The 19504-nt window shown below is 44.5% G+C and overlaps 1 protein-coding gene across 2 annotated transcripts in view; it reads right to left on the reverse strand.

The window, feature by feature from the left end:
- The window catches only part of Sbspon (somatomedin B and thrombospondin type 1 domain containing), a 42168-nt gene extending 23213 nt beyond the window's left edge, over positions 1-18955 (reverse strand). Inside the window, exons 1-3 of one of the 2 annotated variants that reach the window (XM_031366928.1) lie at positions 18897-18955; positions 18493-18726; positions 6006-6200 (exon numbers count right to left, since the gene is read on the reverse strand). In XM_031366928.1, the coding sequence (XP_031222788.1) occupies positions 6006-6200; positions 18493-18706 (409 nt within the window). In that variant the 5' untranslated portion in view covers positions 18707-18726; positions 18897-18955. Of the gene's footprint in view, positions 1-5999; positions 6201-18492; positions 18727-18896 lie in introns of both variants that reach the window. The other variant, XM_031366927.1, reaches the window with a different exon arrangement.
- Positions 18956-19504: the final 549 nt, after the last annotated feature.

A 19504-nucleotide genomic window follows, 5' to 3' on the forward strand; every position in this document is an offset into this window, starting at 1 on the left:
AGGTATTGAAGAGGGGGTCTCGGGGAGGAGTTGGGGTACAAAAGGGAAACAAGAATGTGATTTAATTCCATTTACTTAAAATATGTATTTAAATGTTAATAAATTCAGATAAATTGAAATCATGTAACTTTTCTCATCATAATGCAATAAAAGTTAAAAAAAAAAAGAGTGCCTGTCCCTTCCTACTTCTATAAGTTGTTTGTCCACTGTGTATGTGGGTAGCACAGCTGCAGTTTCAAAAATGGATTGGAAATATTTGGAAAATATTACACCTTTAATTACTCTGTAGAGACTACTTCCATTTATTTTTTCATCAAAGTACAAAATAAAAATAATTTGCCTCATAAATATATATACATATACATATATATATATATATATATCTTAAGTTTAATGAGAAAAACTCACTAGGAGAGAGTAGTCATGTTGATGGGCTTCATAGGGCTTTTATATTTTGACTTAGTCACCAAAGTCTGTAATCCTAATTTTAATGATGACAATATGCAGAGGAAGCAGCACAGGGTTTGTAGCCATGAGGTGTAAGTTTTAGTCCCGATAGCCATGAATAATTAGTCACTGTCCAGAACTCTAGTGTCTCCGTGTATAAGCCAAGCATCATAACTGAGGTGCACCCATACCCTTGAGATGTCCAAGTCCCCATCTCCAGAATACATGTCATGTTACATGGCAAAGAGGGATTAAATATACAGATGGGATTCAAGTTGCTCCTCAGTTGAATTTGAAATAGGAAGGTTCTCCATCTTCTAGATGGATCCCAGGTAATTGCTAGGGGCTTTTAAGCTATCTGCTGGGAGGGGGATGGGATTTCAGAAGAATGCTGTTAGATGCAATGTTCCTAAGAGCTAATGGCATCACCACCGTTCTGCTATCTTTCATGAACTGAGAATTAACCAATTCATAATCCTGATTCCATTAAGATGAAATATTTTCTTCTCCTTTTGTATCTCTTTTTACTGCTGACTTACTAAAAGCAACAAGAAGACCCCAGACTGTATGTTCAACATCACACTCAGGGTTCTCCTTGGCTAAACACACACACAAGCTTCATTCATCACTTACAACTTCTACTCCCATGGAACTGGACATACAGCTGCTGTGCTTTCTGCCCCTGTATATCAAGGATCCCCTTTCATCCATGATCAGGCTTGAATGATTTTCCCAAAGAGCCTTCGGGAAGGAATACACCATATCTGATCCGCTAGCTTTTGTCCAAGTAGACCTGAATTATGTTCTATGTGTCATATTCAGCCACTAGGTCTCTGGTAATTTGTTACAGCAGCCATAGGAATGATTTCTTGTAGGATTTCTATGAAAACTGACTCAAGAATGCTTATGAGAGCTCTCTGAGCAAGGCATGCACATATCTGCAGATGATAAAAGTCTGTAATCCCAGCACAATCAGAACAGGAGGATCAAGGTCATCAACAGGTACATAGAGAGTTTGAGGCCAGCCTGGGCTACATAATCATGCTCTTGTTTCAAAAACAAACAAACAAGCAAACAAACAAAAAATATCGGTGCCATTCAAAAGCGAGGTACAACTATGCCATGTGATAAGGCTCATGCTCCATGAATAGGAACTATGGTAGAGGTACACGCGTCACAACAGGACGGAACAAAAGCACTTCCACTGACGTGGGTTCTCCTCCATGCTCCCACATCAACCCAAAACCTCTCTCTTTCTCTCTCTCTCTCTCTCTCTCTCTCTCTCTCTCTCTCTCTCTCTCTCTCTCTCTCTCTCTCTCTCTCTCTCTCTCTCTTCCTCCCTCCCTCTCCCTCCCTCCCTCCTTTCCTCCCTCCCTTCCGCTCTCTTTTAAAGTTGGGGCTAGTGTTTGGTTCATGCCAGAGGAAGTGTGTAAAGGTTAGAGGGGAACTTGCAGGAGCTGATTGTCTCCCTTCTACCATGTGGGAGCAATTGACTTCCAGCCCCGGGATCTGCCTAGCACAGTGCCCATGAGTCTGAGCTATATATAGCATGCTGTGATACACTTGTTGTTAGGGTTTGGATCTCTAAAACCTACCGCAGTCATGGCAGGAAGCAAGTACTCGGTGAGTATTTAGTGAATGAGTGTGTGACCTGGCCGTGACGCATGTCTCCCCTCTGATCACCACGTTTGATTGCACTGATCTGGCTTGTTGGACAGGTGTCCCCTTCTTCCCTGATGCGTTTCCATTTTCATCCTTTCTGAGGCTATGTTTTTAGCTGAAGAGGAGGATCTGTCCTGATGGAGGAGGGCCAGTCTTCAAGTCTTTGAGAGCAGTGTGATCCTTAGCTAGGACTTCTACCTAAATTCACAGAGTCTGAAGGAGCAGAAGCTGGTGTGAAGCAGGTGCTGAAGGATCCTCCAAGCCGGATCTTCTGCTCACTTGCCTCTTCCCCTAATTTTTCATCTTCTAACACAAATTCGTGAACACTAGTGATTTTACTTAGTTGCTTCTGGGGTGGGGGAGGTTTGTTTAACTAAACATGGTGGGAAACTCTGAATATTCTACATCCTTCTTTGCAGAGTGGACTTGAACCAATCTTCATTAGTTCTGAAAGGTCCTTTGGTAGAGAAAACAAATTCCTTTTTGTTCACATTATTATTACAAAAGAAGATGCACTTTGGAAACTTTTGCCAGCCATGACATAGGCAGAGGTGCATGGCCATGTTTGAGATATTCTGAAACTCTAGTGACCATTGGTCACTTTTGAAAGGTGTTTTATAATTCAGACAGAATTCTGAACCCACTCCAGGTATTCTGATCCCATGGGTCTGGGTCAGTCCCCAGAAAGTTATATTTCTAATGAGTTTCTAAGTGGTCCAGACACTCTCGGTCCAGGGTCTCATGTTAGGAACCATTGCAGTACAATATTCAACAGGCATTCTGTTCTCCAGCCAGCCTGTGACTGGAATTACCACTGCAATTCACCCCCCCACCATCGGGAAGAAGGGAGATTAACCTTGGGATTAACCAAAGTCAGGACTAAAACTGTGAAGATGTCTCTCTTCTTTGCAAACTAGGAGGTTGGCATTTAGGAAGGGAGTGTAAACACAAAGTCTACACCAGTGTAAACCAAGGCCACTAGCAGCTTCAAGAAGCAAGAAAAAAAGACTGTCACATCAAATCCTCATTGGGGTGTGTTGGCAGGAGTTGAGAGATGGAAGAGGAGTTAGGAGGCAGATCTGGAGCTGCCAGACAAGAAGTAAGCACCTCTAGGCAGGAGAGAGATGCCCAGGGCTCTGAGCATGAACCAGGTTCTCCTGGGGCACATTGTCCCCTGGGTATAAGTTAGAGACTCAAGACTGGGGAGCGCAATGGTGTGGGTGTAGAAGAAACCCTTCCAGCACCCAAATGCTATGAATGAATAGAACAGATGCTCTTCTTGTTAAGTAGACTCTAGGACTAGAGCCACCAAAAACCAGTAGCTGTACAATGATCATGTTGCTGGGCCTGTTGTGCTGAGTTTCTGCAGAGGGCCTGGACTGAGCATGAACTATGCCCTGTAATCGTTTCTGTGAACACCCCCTTTAGAGCTGCGTAATTATTTCTCCTTGAGCTTACTATGATGGCTGTATCAATGACAGACCTCCACCAAAGCCCTCCTTTACAACCCCAGGTCTGATTACAATGGTCCCTGCAGAAAATACCTCAATAGCTTTCCGAGGCTCTTTGGAAATAGATAAGAATCCAAAAATAGAGTTCTCTGTAGTTCAAAAGCTTGCTGGCACCAACCCCCAAATTTTCCACATTTAGTTTTTAACTAGCCAAAAAAGAGCTTGAGGAACAATTCAGTCAGTAAAGTGCTTGAGGACTTGAGTTTGATCCCCAGAAACAACATAAAAACAGTCAGACATGGGAGTGGGGGGTGAAGTGGGTTCTGCACTTGGAGTCCTAGCCATAAGGAAGCATAGAGAGGCAGACCCTTGGGGCTCAGTGACCAGCCAACCTAGTTTAATTACTCAGTTCCAGGTCAGTGAGAGATCTTATTGAAAGAACATGGGGAAAATGCCCCTGAGGGATACATTGGAGGCTGTCCTTTGACCTCCACATGAATGCCCATATGTACATACACATGCACATGCATGTGTCCTGAACACATGAATACACACACCTTAAATAATCAAACAAGCAGCTTTTTAGCATTTAGAGCTTGTGTGTCCACCTGTGGCACCACACCCCGTATCCATTGGTGAGACCCCCAGCTGCCATGCTGTGAGGAGTTCCCTTCCAAATGCCCTGTTCAAGCACTGCCTGTTCAGGTTTGTCTTTTGTGGTTCTAGGTTAGCTTTAATCAGCCCTTCCATCTTGTCCCTCAAGATGAAAGAGAATCAGTATTATTCCTGCTTAGGGCTCCTCGGATGACTGATCTGTTTGCCTCTCGGGTAGACAAATTAGCACAGATATAACTCTCTAGGATTAACTTCCTGGGATCATCGGATGTTTATGTCCCTTCCCACTAAACTGCAATAACCAAGACTTTGGGCCTCACATAAACTTTCCTCCCCATAATAACCCACCATAGAGCCCATGTCTGGCACCAAATTGACACTCAACAAATAAATAAGTGTATGTGGAAAAAAAGAAAGAATGAAATTGTTTGATAAAGATCACATTGATGTAAAAATGTCCAGGTTTATACAAAACATATGGTGTTTTCTACCCAGGAAAGCCAATGTTTTGTTGCACTTGATTCAGTCCAGAGTAGCACTGGTGCTGGCCTCTGTTTACCTCTGTAAAACTCACACAGTTTCTGGTGCATTAGTGAACTAGCTTCTTTGCCTGCTTCATTAGCTACTCTACACCATATCCATTTCTCTTTTTCTTTCTTTTTGTTTGTGTGTTTGTTTTTGTTTGTTTGTTGACACGGGCTCAGATGATGTTGTTCAAGGTGGCCTTAAATTATTTGATTTAATGATCTTTCTTTCCACCCTGGAGTAGCTTGGAGTGCACGCACCGGGCACTGCCCTTCTCAGCTGACTCATAAATCTGAGCACGTCAGCACCAGTCCAGGCAGCCACAAAGGAGAGGTAAATGTTTCAAAAGATCATTTTATCACTGTTTAGAAATGTGTCAGTCTTTTCCATTTTTCATATTTGTGAGTGCATAAATTAAAAGTCCTATTTAGTCAGAAACTATGAAGCTTAAGTTATGTTTTAAGTCTCAATCGCTGTGCTCGAGAGATCTATAAAACTTCCCAGAATGCTGGGGGCTGTTGTTCATGTAAGATAACGAGCTGTATGTTTTCATTTCAGTAAACAGATTGGTTGTCCCAATTGCACAGGATGTATTTGGTCACACATAAATGGCAGATACATGACAGGAAGTATGTAACCTTAAGGGGTTTGCCTTTATAAATACCTGACTAATGTAATTCGGGGCCATTCTCTGGGAATCCTGGGTATGGATCTGTCTAGTGTCTAGTCCTGGCCAGTATTTAATAAAGCTTGCTTCAAATTTGCCTCAAAATCGAAGTGGTGGTTTTATTCTCACCCAGCAAGATTAACAAAATCACAATGAAAGTGAAAAGGCTACCCAGGCTAGATGACTGCTCTCCTGTGTGAAATGTTAACTTCCTCTGTCACCAGCTTGAGTGATTGCCAAAAACCGAGTGCTTGGAGGGAGAGTCATACTCATGTGTGTGACTGCTAGAGTGTTGCTCACTGGTAGAGTGCTTAACTAGTATATAGTTCAGTGCCTAGTAAGAGGGGAAAGGACCAGTCAGTTGGCGGTATACTCCTGTGTTTATTGCTGAGTCCATGCAAAACTAAAAACAATCACAAAAACCAAAAACCCCGAGGGAAGCAAGGGAAGGAGAGGCATTTGCATAGCTCATCCCTTTAATAAGCATTTCCTGAACTGCCTATCTACTTTGGGCAGACTGGTCCATCCCACTCCCTGAATGAAGTTCCTGGAACTTTTCCTGAGCACCACATGACCTTTCAGGAAGTGGCAAAAGTCATCAAAAGTAACAAAGACAGCAGCCATGAGAATACCAGTACCAAAGGAGTGCCCACAATCCTGGCCCTGTGATGAGGAGTACTCCAGGCAGCCGGCTTTCTCTTCCAGGGGTGGGCAGGGCGCCCCTCCGTTTAGTGGCTCCTGATGCACTGAACGCCTTCGCACACGCATGGTGGGCTGGCACTGACCTGAGCAGCCACTCCAGGGACTCCATTCTCCCACAAAGCAAGGGCGAGCTGGAAAACAGAACGGAAACATGCTCACACTTGAGTAAACCCAGCCAACCTGCCAGGTTGTTCCTGCCCACACCAACGGTGGAATCTATCTAGCTGTGTAAACTCCATAAACTTAGCCATGACCTGTATTTGGGAACACAGCAGGTCTCAGAGATAGGAACTCCACCCATCCTGACGGTTAACTGATAATCACATGCTTCTGCTGAGGTCTGGGATGCTGAGGGTTGGCCAGGGACACACAGGTAAATTTCTACAGGATACTTCCTCATACTCCTGGGTTTATAGTCTTTGTGTGTGTGTGTGTGTGTGTGTGTGTGTGTGTGTGTGTGTGTGTGTGCCTAATAGTAACTTTTTATCCCAGCCACTAATTTTTAACGTGATTTTCTTTCCAGATTGTATTTTCACGTGTACATACTTATATGTACAATGTATAATGTTCAAATTAGTCCCTGGTAAATTGATTTTCTTAAACACTGAGCATTTCCTGTATGTGGAACTAATAGCCATTTTGGAATATAAGATTGTTTTTTTTTTTTTTTTTGCTTGTTTGGTTTTGGTTTTTGGTTTTGGTTTTGGTTTTTTCGATACAGGGTTTCTCGGTCCTGGAACCAGGCTGCCCTCGAACTCAGAAATCCGCCTGCCTCTGCCTCCCAAGTGCTGGGATTAAAGGCGTGTGCCACCACCACCCGGCGGAATATAAGATTGCTAACAGCCACAGTCATCCAGCAGTACTACAGAACACTGGGAGTTATTTTTCCTAACTGCATCGCGACACCTGGAAGACAGCCTTTCTCTGTCACATCTTCTTCCTTTCCCAGAACACCATCAACAACAATACACATTCACTGTAGAAAACAGAGAAAATAATTATAAAAAAACAAAAATGCACCTAATCTACCAATAACTCCGGCATTTCCTGTTCAATCCTTGTAGAAAATGCAATGATAAGACGTGTAACTCAGAAAATGCAATGATAAGACGTGTAACTCAGTAGTAACAAACCCCAACTAGACACACAGATCTGTGCAGTAGAACAAGGTAGAAGAACATCTGTGCAATAGAACAATAGAAGAAGTCCATGGAAACACAGCAACCTCATTTTTGACAAAAAACAGAAGTACACACTGGAGAACAGATAGTTGTCAAGGTCCCAAAGCCCCTCCCCCTAAGCAGGCCATGCTGGTGACACTACTCCAAACAGGACGACTCTGGCTAGGGGAACAGAAGGGGGGTTGGTTGTCAGGTAAAAACCCTGAGTGTTTCTCTCCCCAGGACCTCTGGAAAGGGCAGCTAGTACTGGATGAATCTAGACAGTCTGCATGGGCTCAGACCCCACCCTACCAGCTGTCATATAAAATCTGGATGCTTTGCCACTATTTTGCTCTTCAAATGATTCTGGGAAATTTGGATATCTACATGTAGAAAAATGGAATTGGATCCTTATCTCTCACTCTGCATAAAACTCAATTCCAGTGGCTCAAAAATCTCAGTGTTGGCTCTCAAACTCTGAAACCACTACAAGATAAAGGAGTGAGTATCCCCCAAAATATGAATACACACAAGGACTTTCTGAATAGGACTCCAGGAAATAAGGCCAAAAATGGAGATAATGGGATCTTACAAAATATAAAAGCTTCTGTTAATGGAGTGAAGAGGCAGGCCTACAACACAGGAGAGGAATTTTGCCAATGACACATCTGACAGAATTAGTGCCTGGAATATACAAAGAGCTTAGAAATCAAACCTCAAGATAACAGGGTTAATAAATGGTCTGGTATCAGTGTCGAGGCCTGACCCCCTGGCATATCTGTATTGACTTTGTTCCATGCCTGCCAGCTATTCATTGTGTTGTTGTAATATGCCTGCCAGTCATTGACACAGAAAAACAAAAGCACTCTGAGCAAGGCCATGCTGACCACATACCCTGTTATGTTCTCTATGTTATGACGTCTGTTAATCTTAAGAAATCCCACAACTATAAACTTCACATAGGACCCATCAAATTAAAGGTCAATATGAATTGCTATGTCCTAAATGGCTTGAGTCAGGACCAGCCATTGGGCAGCACTTTCAGCACCTGCTTATGAGCTCATTGTGGTTTAGCCTTTATAAGCTGGCCCTAAGAAATGTCCAGCTCACAACTTTGAACTGTTGCCCTGGTCGATCATTCTTGGGGTGTGCATTCAATAAACCATCCCTGTCTAACTGAGATCAATGTTCATGTGGCTTATGGGGCAAGTCCTGAACCCCCACAATCAACAAGATTCCGAAGAGATGTCCATGTCATATCATCAAGGAAACAGAGAAACCAACTCTCCAGAAGGCATTCAAGGAGACTCCCAGGCTGGTAACAGGCTCTGAAGGAATCCTTCGAGCTTCATGCTTTCTTTGCCTCACTTCCTCCCCAGACTTCATCCCTGAGTCTAGTTCATTCTTCCATGTGCTGGACTTGAACATCACTTAATACTTGGATTTTAAAATGCATTTGTTTCAAATTTTAAAATTTGGACAATGCTATAACATGAAACTGACCATGTCATTAACTCATAACTTCTGTGATGTGGTCTTGAGTTTGACTTTAAGAGCTGACACCAGGGAGTATTTTCTGACAGAATTTAGCCTCTCAGACGTTCTTTAAATCTGTGTCTCATGCCCAGCATTTGGTTGGTTGGTTTGGTACCTTTTGACAGCTCCAAGAGTCACAGAATCACTGTGTTCTTATTGTCTAAGATTAGTCCTTGACAAAAAAGTTATTTGTTATTATTCCAATGACTTTCAAATCCCCACAAAGGGCTGAGTTCCACTGTGTACTGAGAGTCCCAGATACTTGAGGGTTGAGATAGGAGGATCATCAACAACATGAGCAAAGTTTATTACAGCCCATCTCTAAACAAACAAGCAAACAAACATCTCATAAAGACAAACTCAGGTTCTAGGTTCCAAGATAATATCTCCATGGCTTTATTATAACACAAAATGAAAGAGGAATTGAAATATAATTATATGGGGTGGGGGAAGTGCTCTATAAGATTTTTGCTAAAAGACTAGCTGGGGGCATTTATCTTCCAGTGGAAGGTTCTACTCTTGATTCTCTTATGAACTTTTTTTTAAATTTTTTATTAGGTATTTTCTTTATTTACATGTCATATGATTTCTCCTTTCCCAGCTTCCCCTCCAAAAACAAAAAACAAAAAACCAAAAAACAACAAAAACAAACCCCTGTTGCCTCCCCCCTCCTCCAGCTTGCCACCCCACCCTCTCCCACTTATTGGCCCTGGCATTCCCCTACACTGGGGCACAGAACCTTCACAGAGCCAAGGGCTTCTCCTCCCATTGATGACCGACTTTGAAATCCTCTACTATACACATGCTGCCAGAGCAATCAGTCCCACCATGTGTACTCCTTGGTTGGTGGTTGAGTCCCTGGGAGCTCTGAGGGTACTAGTTAGTTCTTATTGTTGTTCGTCCTAAGGGGCTGCAAACCCTTCAGCTCCTTTGGTCCTTTCTCTAACTCCTTCAGTGGGGACCCTGTACTCAGTTCAATGGATGGTTGTGAGTCTCTACTTCTGTATTAGTCAAGTACTGTCAGAGCCTCTCAGGAGACAGCTATATCAGGCTGGATTGTCCTTCCTTCGGTCTCTGCTCCATAGTCTCTGCAACTCCTTCTGTGGGTATTTTGTTCCCCTTTTTAAGAAGGAATGAAATGTCCACGTTTTGGTCTTCCTTCTTTTTGAGTTTCTTGTGGTTTGGGGGTTGTTCTTCCTGTATTCCGAACTTCTGGGCTAATAACCACTTATCAGAGAGTGCGTACCATGTGTGTTCTTTTGTGATTGGGTTACTTCACTCAGGATGATATTCTCCAGATCCATCCATTTCCCTGAGAATTTCATAAATTCATTGTTTTTAATAGCTGAGTAGTACTCCATTGTGTAGATGTACCACAATTTCTGTATCCATTCCTCTGCTGAGAGACATTTGGGTTGTTTCCAGCTTCTGGCTATTATAAATAAGGCTGCTAATGAACATGATGGAACATGTGTCCATATTATGTTGGAGCATATGCCCAGGAGTGGTATAGCTGGCTCCTCTAGTAGAACTATGTCCAATTTCCTGAGGAACCACCAAACTGATTTCCAGAGTGGTTGTACCAGCTTGCAATCCCACCAGCAATGAAGGAGTGTTCCTCTTTCTCCACAACCTCTCCAGCATCTGCTGTCACCTGAGTTTTTTATCCTAGCCATTCTGACTGGCGTGAGGTGGAATCTCAGGGTTGTTTTGATTTGCATTTCCTTGATGACTAAGGATGTTGAACATTTCTTTAGGTGCTTCTTAGCCATTCTGTATTCCTCAGTTGAGAAATCTTTGTTTAGCTCTGTACCCCGTTTTTTAATAGGGTTATTTGGTTCTCTGGAGTCTAACTTCTTGAGTTCTTTGTATACCTTGGATATTAGCCCTCTAACAGATATAGGATTGGTAAAGATCTTTTCCTAATTTGTTGGTTGCCGTTTTGTCCTATTGACACTGTCTTTTGCCTTACAGAAGCTTTGCAACTTTATGAGGTTCTTGTGAACTTTTTATTATGGGAAATTCACCACAAGAGATTTTTGGTCCCAGAGGTTAGAAGAAGTACAGGAACTTCTGACAGATTTAATGCCAGTCGTATATTATAGCTGTGTAACACATGTTTCCTTTTGAAGTATTTCATGAACAGCACTGCCTGTTCCCACTAAAGCTTATCTTTATAGCCAACATGATAGAATATTCTTTCTTCAAATCCAGTCTCCTCAGTCTTCATATGTGCTTTTACCAGCTGTTAATGGGGTCTGTCACGTGCCACCTAATCAGCTGTGCTTGATGGCCTTGGACTCCACTCTGCTCAACTGCTTAGCAGAATTCCATGACATCATCCCACCCCTTTCAGGGAAGGAAGCCTAGATTTAATGGGTACCGGAAATTTGGTGACAACTTTCTCTTCTTTGTTTAAATTCAACTCAGTGTTCAGGTTGGGTTTCTCCAGAAGCAGCGTATGGAATGTGGACTTGATTTGGAAAGTGATTCTACCAAACATCAGAGGGAGTGGAGGAGAACAACACAGAATGCATCTGACTCTAACCTACTGGCAGCGAGGGTGATGGATTAACCAGAGGCTGAGAAATGATGAGTTCTCCTTGGTCAACTGGTCTCAGATATCCATACCTCCAGGCATAAACAAAAAAGTAGTTATACTGTATGCAAGAATAAGGTACATTTTTTACATGTTATGATAGGGACAGCCAGTCATATCCAAGTTCAATAACTTTAAAAAGTGTACCCCTGTTTGTTAGTTACTGTTATTGTTTTTGAGTCTTACCATGTAGCCCAAGTGGCCAAGCTTTGCTATGAAGATCGTGCTGTTCTTGAACTCTCAGAGATTAGTCCACGGGCTGAGAATGAAAGGTGAGCTCTCATACCTGGCTTCTCTATCAGATAACTGGGTCATCTCTTTTGTTATTTCTGTTGTTGTTTGGTTTGTTTAAAGGGTGTTACTTTTCTATGGCTGTGAAAGAATACCATGACCAAAAACGAGTACAGGAAGAACTTATTCAGCTTATGGTTTCTGAGAACTAGAGAGTGTGTTAAGACAATTCAGGAAACTGAGAGACTGAAAGCTCACATCTCCACTGCATTCGAGAAATGAAGATGGAGCAAGAAGTTGGCTGGGGCTATAAACTCTCTGTGCCTGTGCCCAGTGACACAGTTTCTCCAGCAAAGCTCAACAACTTCTTCCAAACAGTGTCACCAGCTGGGACCAAAGGTACTAATATGCAAGTCTATGGAAAACATTTCTATTCAAGCCAGCCTCACTTCATATGAGATGAAATTCAAACTCAACACACACACACATACACACACATTCACATTAACACACATTCTTGCACACATGTACACACACACACATACACAGAAAGACACATATACACACATACACATACACACAGGAATACACTCACATTCACACATTCTTACATACGTGAGTGTGCATGCATGCGCGTGTGCACGCGCTCACACACACACACACACACACTGCCTCTTTCCTCCCAGGACACAGCAAGCATGTGTGTGCTCTAGGGCCTCTAGGCACACACTCACATTCACACACGTTCTTACATACATGTGTGCGCACACACGCACGCGCACACACACACTGCCTCTTTCCTCCCAGGACACAGCAAGCATGTGTGTGCTCTAGGGCCTCTAGGCACATTTGCACTTTCCTTCTGTTTCTTTCTGTACAGAGTATGGCTGAGAACTGCTCATTATAAAGTCTCGGACAAACTGGTTCCTCTGCTGTGGCCTTTCTCTCTGTGTCATAGCTTGGGGAGATCTGGCCTCTGACTGCAGCCAGGGCTCGAAACCCTTTTTAGCCTGTTTACAACTCTTGCCAGTACCTCATCTTAAATAATGAACTCCTTTAGTTTGATCATCTGAGGCTTGAAACTCTATTTCCTTTTATTTGATCCCAATTTTCCTCACCCAAAGGTTTCAGTATATAATAGAAGAAATGTTCCCACTCTATGCCCTTAGCAGGCTTTCTGTTTCCATGTCTGTCTCCCACATGCTCAGTGTGGACCTTTCCCATGGAGTACTGAAGTTCTGGAACTGTCTGTGGAGGAGACACCTCCCATCTAGGGTTACCAGCATCTTTCTCTAGGCAGACCACAGCTCTGAGTTATGCCAAATGATTACTCTTGGTCTCCAGGTTCCCAAGGGCATTTTTTTTAATTTGTTGTTTCTTTGACTTGTTTGTTTGTTTGTTTGTTTGTTTTGTGAAACAAAGCATCAGTATAAAACCAGGATGGCTTCAAATTCACCATCAAGCTAAAACTGGCTTAAAATGTCAGTCCTTCCCTTTTCAGTCTCCTGGTTGCTAGGATTACAGGTATGAACCACTAAGATGTCTTCAAAAGATAATTTAATTTTTTCCAGCCAGGTGGTGTAGTACATGTCTGCAATCCCAGCACTTGGGAGTTAGAGGTAGGAAGGTCAGAAGTTCATGAGCATCCTTAGCTACATAGTGAATTCAAAGGCATCATGGGCTACATGACATTGTATTTCAAAAAAGAAAAGAAAAGAAAAAACCTCTTGATGATGCTTCCTCTCAAAGTGAGAATACATCATCATTACATCACAAGTTAAGCTGCTTGCAAGAGAAGGTTTCCTCATTCGATCTGTACCATTGAGTTCTTCCTTCTCTGGTGTAGCATCTTGATCTTATAGCAATCTCTCCTGAGTTCGTCACACAGTCACCCTGCCCTGCCTGCTTGCTCCATCTAAAAGTCAAAGGCTAAGTGCTTTCTCCTTTACCCCAGGCTCAGACATCCTAATATCCCTGTGGAATATCCTATGCAGGCACTACAGTAGTGCCCACCCATTTACAACTGTCGCTTCTTGACACTCTGTAGAAAAGGTACAAAATGGCTTCTTAAGCAGTACATGGAGGGCAGGCATATCTTGTGGAGATGTCATGTTACATCTCTGCCATCTTCCATTTCCTTTCTAGACATATACATCCTTTTCTGCACAACCTTGTCAAAGTCTTTCTGAGACTCAGAGGCAATTGTTGTATGAGTTTTGTTTTTCTCCTCTTGTAGAAATGATGTCATCTGGTCCTCAGTAGGTTTCTACAAAATCTTCTAAGACATCAGGTGGACTAGGTTATAAAACTGAAGCAAAACAATGAAATAAGCTACTTTGATAGACAAACAGGGTTCTAGACATCATGTATACTTGGGTGGAGCTGGGGGTGAGAAAATACAAATGAAAAAAGTAATAGTGTTTTCTTCTGGGTAGCACTTCCAGTAGAACTGTGTCCTTGTGTGTGCTTTTGTACCCTCCATCCTTTTGGCAATGCTGGGGAATAAGATGAGACCAAAATCAAGTGTAACTTCAGCAGGTCATGATACTGCAGTGAATCAATAGCTGTAAATGTCTGTGCACTGACTAGGAGCATGAGGGTAGGTGTAGGGAGGGGTGCTGGCCCTCCCTAAGGGTCAACGTCTTCCCTCCCCTCAGCTGCAAAGGTGGCAGGCCCTGAGCAGCCTCCCTCTCACACTGTGCTGGTTGGACAAGCGTCAGCTTTCTCAGTCTTCCCCATCTGAGCCATCCTCCCTCTTGGTTGGTTGGAAGCCCATGTTCATAAGCACAGTCCCTTTCCCTATTGGATGTCAGGTGGTTTGTTTCCTGGGCTCCCCAGAGATCCTGGAGAAGCCACAGAGGCTCCTCAGATGCCCTCTCCTGTGAATTAATACCTGCTGTATCTGCCTCTCCCTGCGTTTCTGTGGATCCAATACAGCCCACTGTTTCCATTATTTTACCATTATGGTCAGAACCTAGTCCTGAGTTAGCAGCTTGGAAGAGGCACTGGGTGAGCAATACTTCCACTGAATTCTTCCCCAGGAAGGATGACTTGAATCTGAGTCTGTCCCTCTCCTGCTATTTTATGTATACCCAGTGGAGGGTTTTTTGTTTTGTTCTGTTTTGTTTATTTGTTTGGTTAATTGGTTTTGGGGTTTTAGAGACAGACTTTCTCTATGTATCCCTGGCTATCCTGGAAATCACATTGGTCCTACTGTCAGCTAAAGGGCCTCAGAAAGCAAGGATGGGAAACACAACCTTGGGCAAGAGCAGAATCTGAATGGTAAGACGGCTTGAGTACTGAGTAACCTAGGGCTCTACACTTTTCTGTAGGAAAATGTATGTAGTCACCACAAACTCCATTCCAAGAGGTGGCTAGTAGCAACCTGAGATCAAGTTTCCAGCCTTAGTGCTGTCCTCATTCCTGTGAGCTCACATATCTCAGCTTTGGCATCTTTAAGTTAATAACACAGGGCAACTGTACTGTTCGCAATGGCCTTGATTCAGATAAGTTTCTGAGTTCAGGCCTTCCCTGATCTTAGGCAGATGTACATAGATAAACATCACTATTCCTTGATCTTAGGCAAATGTACATAGATAAATATCAATATACATACTTGATTTGGGTGTCTTTTCTCTCCAGGGTCTGGATTCGATTTTTGCAAAAAAGAAAAATAAATTGTGGTGCTGGTAACCAACTCATGACCTGCCCGTACCAGGCACATGCTCTACCATTAAATGACATCCTGAGGATGTAATTTTTATCTAATTTACTCATAGTGGTTCAAATATTCCATGGAGCAGGGGAGCAGGTAGGCCTGGGACCTAGAGCTGATTGTGGTCCCAAGTTTCTTAGGTATTATCTTCTAGGAACCAGTGGTGTTCTTCTCATTTTCCTTTTTACACAGGAGAAACTCTGAGCCCCAAGACATGCTTTCCAAAGCCATAAGGCCAGTGGATGTAAGAGGAAAGGTTAAACCCAGGAGTCTTTAATATTAGGGACAAAATCATGACATTATGGCTATTTTAGAGAGAGCAGGGATCACAAATAATTAATATTTGGAAGGAAAATTCCAAGAAATTAGAGGCATTCTGCCAAAGTTTTGCGCTCTCAGACAGCTTTCAGCCGCAACTCTAGCTCTGGCCGGTGGAGGCAGGCCACAGCAATCCTGATCCACAGTAGCTTGCTCGCTTGCCCAAGGCTGAGGAGGCTGGCTGGGCCTCTCAGCTCTGCCCGGCCCCTGCCCTGGCCCCTTATCCTTCCCTGCAGTGCATAAGCAGACCCACAATGGCTCACAAGAAACTTCTGACTAGAGCATGCACCAGCAAGGGACTTTATTGCGCTATTCCTTAGCCCGCAGAACCCTCTGTTGACCCCTAGGAAAGTGCATGTAGGACTCTTGGATATGCCTTTGAATTCCACCACACACTATTCCTTCTCTGGCTTTAGTTCCTCTGTTTATCACCCACAACCTTTCTGGGAGGAGTGCAGCTTCTGTGATTTGCTTTTGAGTTTTCCATAAGATGGTAAGCTAGTAATCTCCTTATTCTATCCAATAAATTCCTGATCCAAAATAATTGATTTTACTATTTCTGCAGCCCAGGCCAGATTGGGAGAGTTTGTGATTCAGCCTAGATCTGTCCATTCTCTTAGAAACAAACTATAGCCAGGTGTCGTAGCGTACAACTTTAGTCCCAGCACTCTGAAGCAGAGGCAGGCAGATCTCTGTGAGTCTGAGGACAGCAGAGCTACAGAGAGATATCATAACTACTACTACTACTACTACTACTACTACTACTACTACTAGTAGTAGTAGTAATAATAGTAATAGTAATAATAATAATAACAAGTTTCTCTCGTGGCACTCCCTTCCTCCCACCCCTCTGGAGAGCCCAAATCAATCTCTCTCTCTCTCTCTCTCTCTCTCTCTCTCTCTCTCTCTCTCTCTCTCTCTCTCTCTCTCTCTCTATCTATCTCTATCTCTATCTCTCATTGTGTCCATTCTGTTAGCTGCAGAGCCTGGCAGAAGCATCCTGCTCCCCATGGACAACTGGACAGGGATATTATGAGACTTTCCACACATTTTCCAATTGTCTCCTTCCACTATCTTCCTGATGATCTGTTTTGGCAAAAGTCTCTCCCCTACCCCTAGTTTTTTTGCCTTAAGTATCTGTAGCTGTTTGAAAATATGAAATGGAAAATTCCAGAAGTAACTAATAAATTTTCTCTCTTATGCATTTCCAAGTAACATGAGGAAGTCTCATGCTGCTCTGCTGCTGTTTCTCTCCAAGCACTACTCATCCCTGCCCATCATGTTAGTACTGTGCACACGACTGCCTGTTAGCCAGGGAGGAACCTTCTCGAATCCACTGTGATATTATAGGGCTTTATTTCACTCCCATAGAGCCACAGAGTGCAAAAGTAAAAATACATGAGAAGTGCCACAGCGTAAGATGCACAAGGACAGATGAACCCCAGTACTGTAGGAAAGGACCCCCAGGAATAAATCAAGGTCAATCCTGGGGTTGGGCATCCCTGGCTATCATGGATAGTGTCCCCTGCAGGAAGAGGGAGCTTCCTGTACAGTGTGCCTGTGGTTTCTCCTGTGATTCTGGTACACAGTGACTTCCTAAGAAGTAGGGACTACATCTTCAGTGTCACACCATCCCTGTGCTTACTACAAACCAGGGCTACAGGACTCTAGGATTAATACATAGGCAAGCCCCTCAAAAATGAGTGCCTGGCAAGACCCAGGGAGATGTAGCTGAGACACCCAGTTTAGGATATTGCCAGGGGAGGGGACACATGGTTCAGGCTCACTACATTTGCTGATTAACAGACTTTACCAGCTTCTTTTAGTCTGAGGAAAGATGTCCTGGAACTGGAGGTAGGGTAGGGGGACGACTTATCCCCTTTTGGGCATCCCCATCACAGGTAAATAATTAGTTCCAGTCAGTAAGTCTTCGAGGTTTTTTGGTTGTGCCCTTCCACAGTATCAGGGCTGGGTGACTGACCTGCCTGGGGCTCGACTGGCTCTTAGCAAAGACGCCAGAGAGGCCTCGTTGCTACTGGGCCTCTTGTTCCTGGAGTGTGGCACAGCCCTTGGGTCCTCTCCACAGAAGTTGCCTAGGACTTGTGTGGGGACTGATGAGTTCGAACCCTATCCTATGCGGCTTTGGGACTCGTGATTAGGAAGAAGCAGAGCTGCTTTGGTTTCCAGAGCTGACTTCTTGGGCGTGGCTTGTTTTTCAGGACTGTGTTTCTCATTTCTTCCTTTACCTTTAAATTCAATTAAACCTGCGTTGACAGAACCCTGCAAAGGCGTAAGGAACTGTGAAATGCTATGGGAATGTTAAATGAGAAAAGGCCTCATTCTAAACGAAAGCTGACTGGATCAAACACCACAGAGACTATTTCCAGGAGCACAGAAAAACTCCTCACAGGAAACAGCTGTGGTCCATGTTGGAGCCACCACAGAACATCTCAGACCTCTAAGGAAGTAGAGGCCCTCCCAAGGCAAGTTTGATACAAAGAGGGGCAGTCTCACCTTCCTGGCCTTGTCACCCTTTTCCATCCCCAAACTTTATGAGGTTGACAGAATGAGGCTGGTCCAGGGACACATCCCTGACAACTGTCAGCACCATCCTTCCAGGCCCTAGGCGACTATGCAGCTGGAGTCCTTGAGTCACAGAATTCATCCCAGAGGTGACCCCACAGATATTGGGGGTGTGCTTCGGAGACCTTGGATAAAGAGGACTGGGAAGCCTGGGGTTGAGCGGGGTGGGGATGGGGGTGGGGGGGGTACTGGGATTGCGAAGGCTGATACTGGGCTGGCCTGGAAGTGATCAGAAAGACTCCTGTCTTCCCAGTGGTCCCTCTGGGGGCCCAGCCACCCACCTGGGCACGCTCTGTCATAGTCGAAGCAGCAGTCCCCGGTGAGACGGCAGGCTTGGTCGCAGAAGCACGTTCCATAGACCCTGTCCAGCCTCCAGCCGCGGGCGAAGCAGGCTGGGTCCCGGCCAGGACAGCAGCGGCCGGCCTCTGCACAGCCAGCCAGAGCCCCGGGCCACAGCCGCGCCAGAGCGCACAGCACCATCCACAGGGTCCTCATGGCCAGGGCTGCGGCGACACCTGCGAACGGACCCAGCTAAAGCCTTGGGTGAGCGCTCAACTCCTCCGACAGCCGCAACTGCCGCCCTCCGCCCTCCGCCCTTCCGCACCGCCCCTCGGCCGCCCCGGCAGCACGCCAGCCTGGCAGGGCGCCTGAGCCGGTGGCACTGGGGCCCAGGTGGGCGTCCCACCTCTCCTCCTGGCCACCAGCCCGCCCCAGACCGCCGCAGGTGCTCGCACAGCTCGCCTCCGACCACTTTCCCCAGGATCCAAACTCTGCCTCCTTAAGTCTGGGGACGCGGTAGACCGTGCCTGTTTGCACCCGTCAGAAAACGGAGCCCAGGACACCAGGGCGACCCGCAGGCGCTCAAGAAAGCCCTCGGAGGCTTTTCCCAGCTGCTAAGCCAATTCTCCTAGGCCCTGTCGGGCACAGAGAAGTATCCTTCTGCAGCATTTTATAGTGGCTTTTTCTCACCCAGAAAAATGCTACTTTGCTTTACTTAAAAGACAAATTAATGAATACGAAGAAAATGATAAAGTAGAAACTGTGCCCTGTATTTTGTTAAAGCCAATGTCCCAAAGAGAACCCCTAACAAAAAAAAATTTTTTTTTAAGTAACAATAACATTCACTCTAAGGTGTTCGCCTAGCTTTAGAGGGTTTCATTTGCTTGCATGTCTTTGTTTGTTGTCACGTCCTTGCCTCGCTGAGGATGGAAACCAGATCCTGACCAACGCAAGGCCCTCCTACTAAGCGACACTGCACCAGCAACTTATTTATTTGCTTGCTTGTTGAGACAG

The sequence above is a fragment of the Mastomys coucha genome, unplaced genomic scaffold (assembly GCF_008632895.1).
Source record: "Mastomys coucha isolate ucsf_1 unplaced genomic scaffold, UCSF_Mcou_1 pScaffold14, whole genome shotgun sequence".
NCBI classification, from domain to species: Eukaryota; Metazoa; Chordata; class Mammalia; order Rodentia; family Muridae; genus Mastomys; species Mastomys coucha.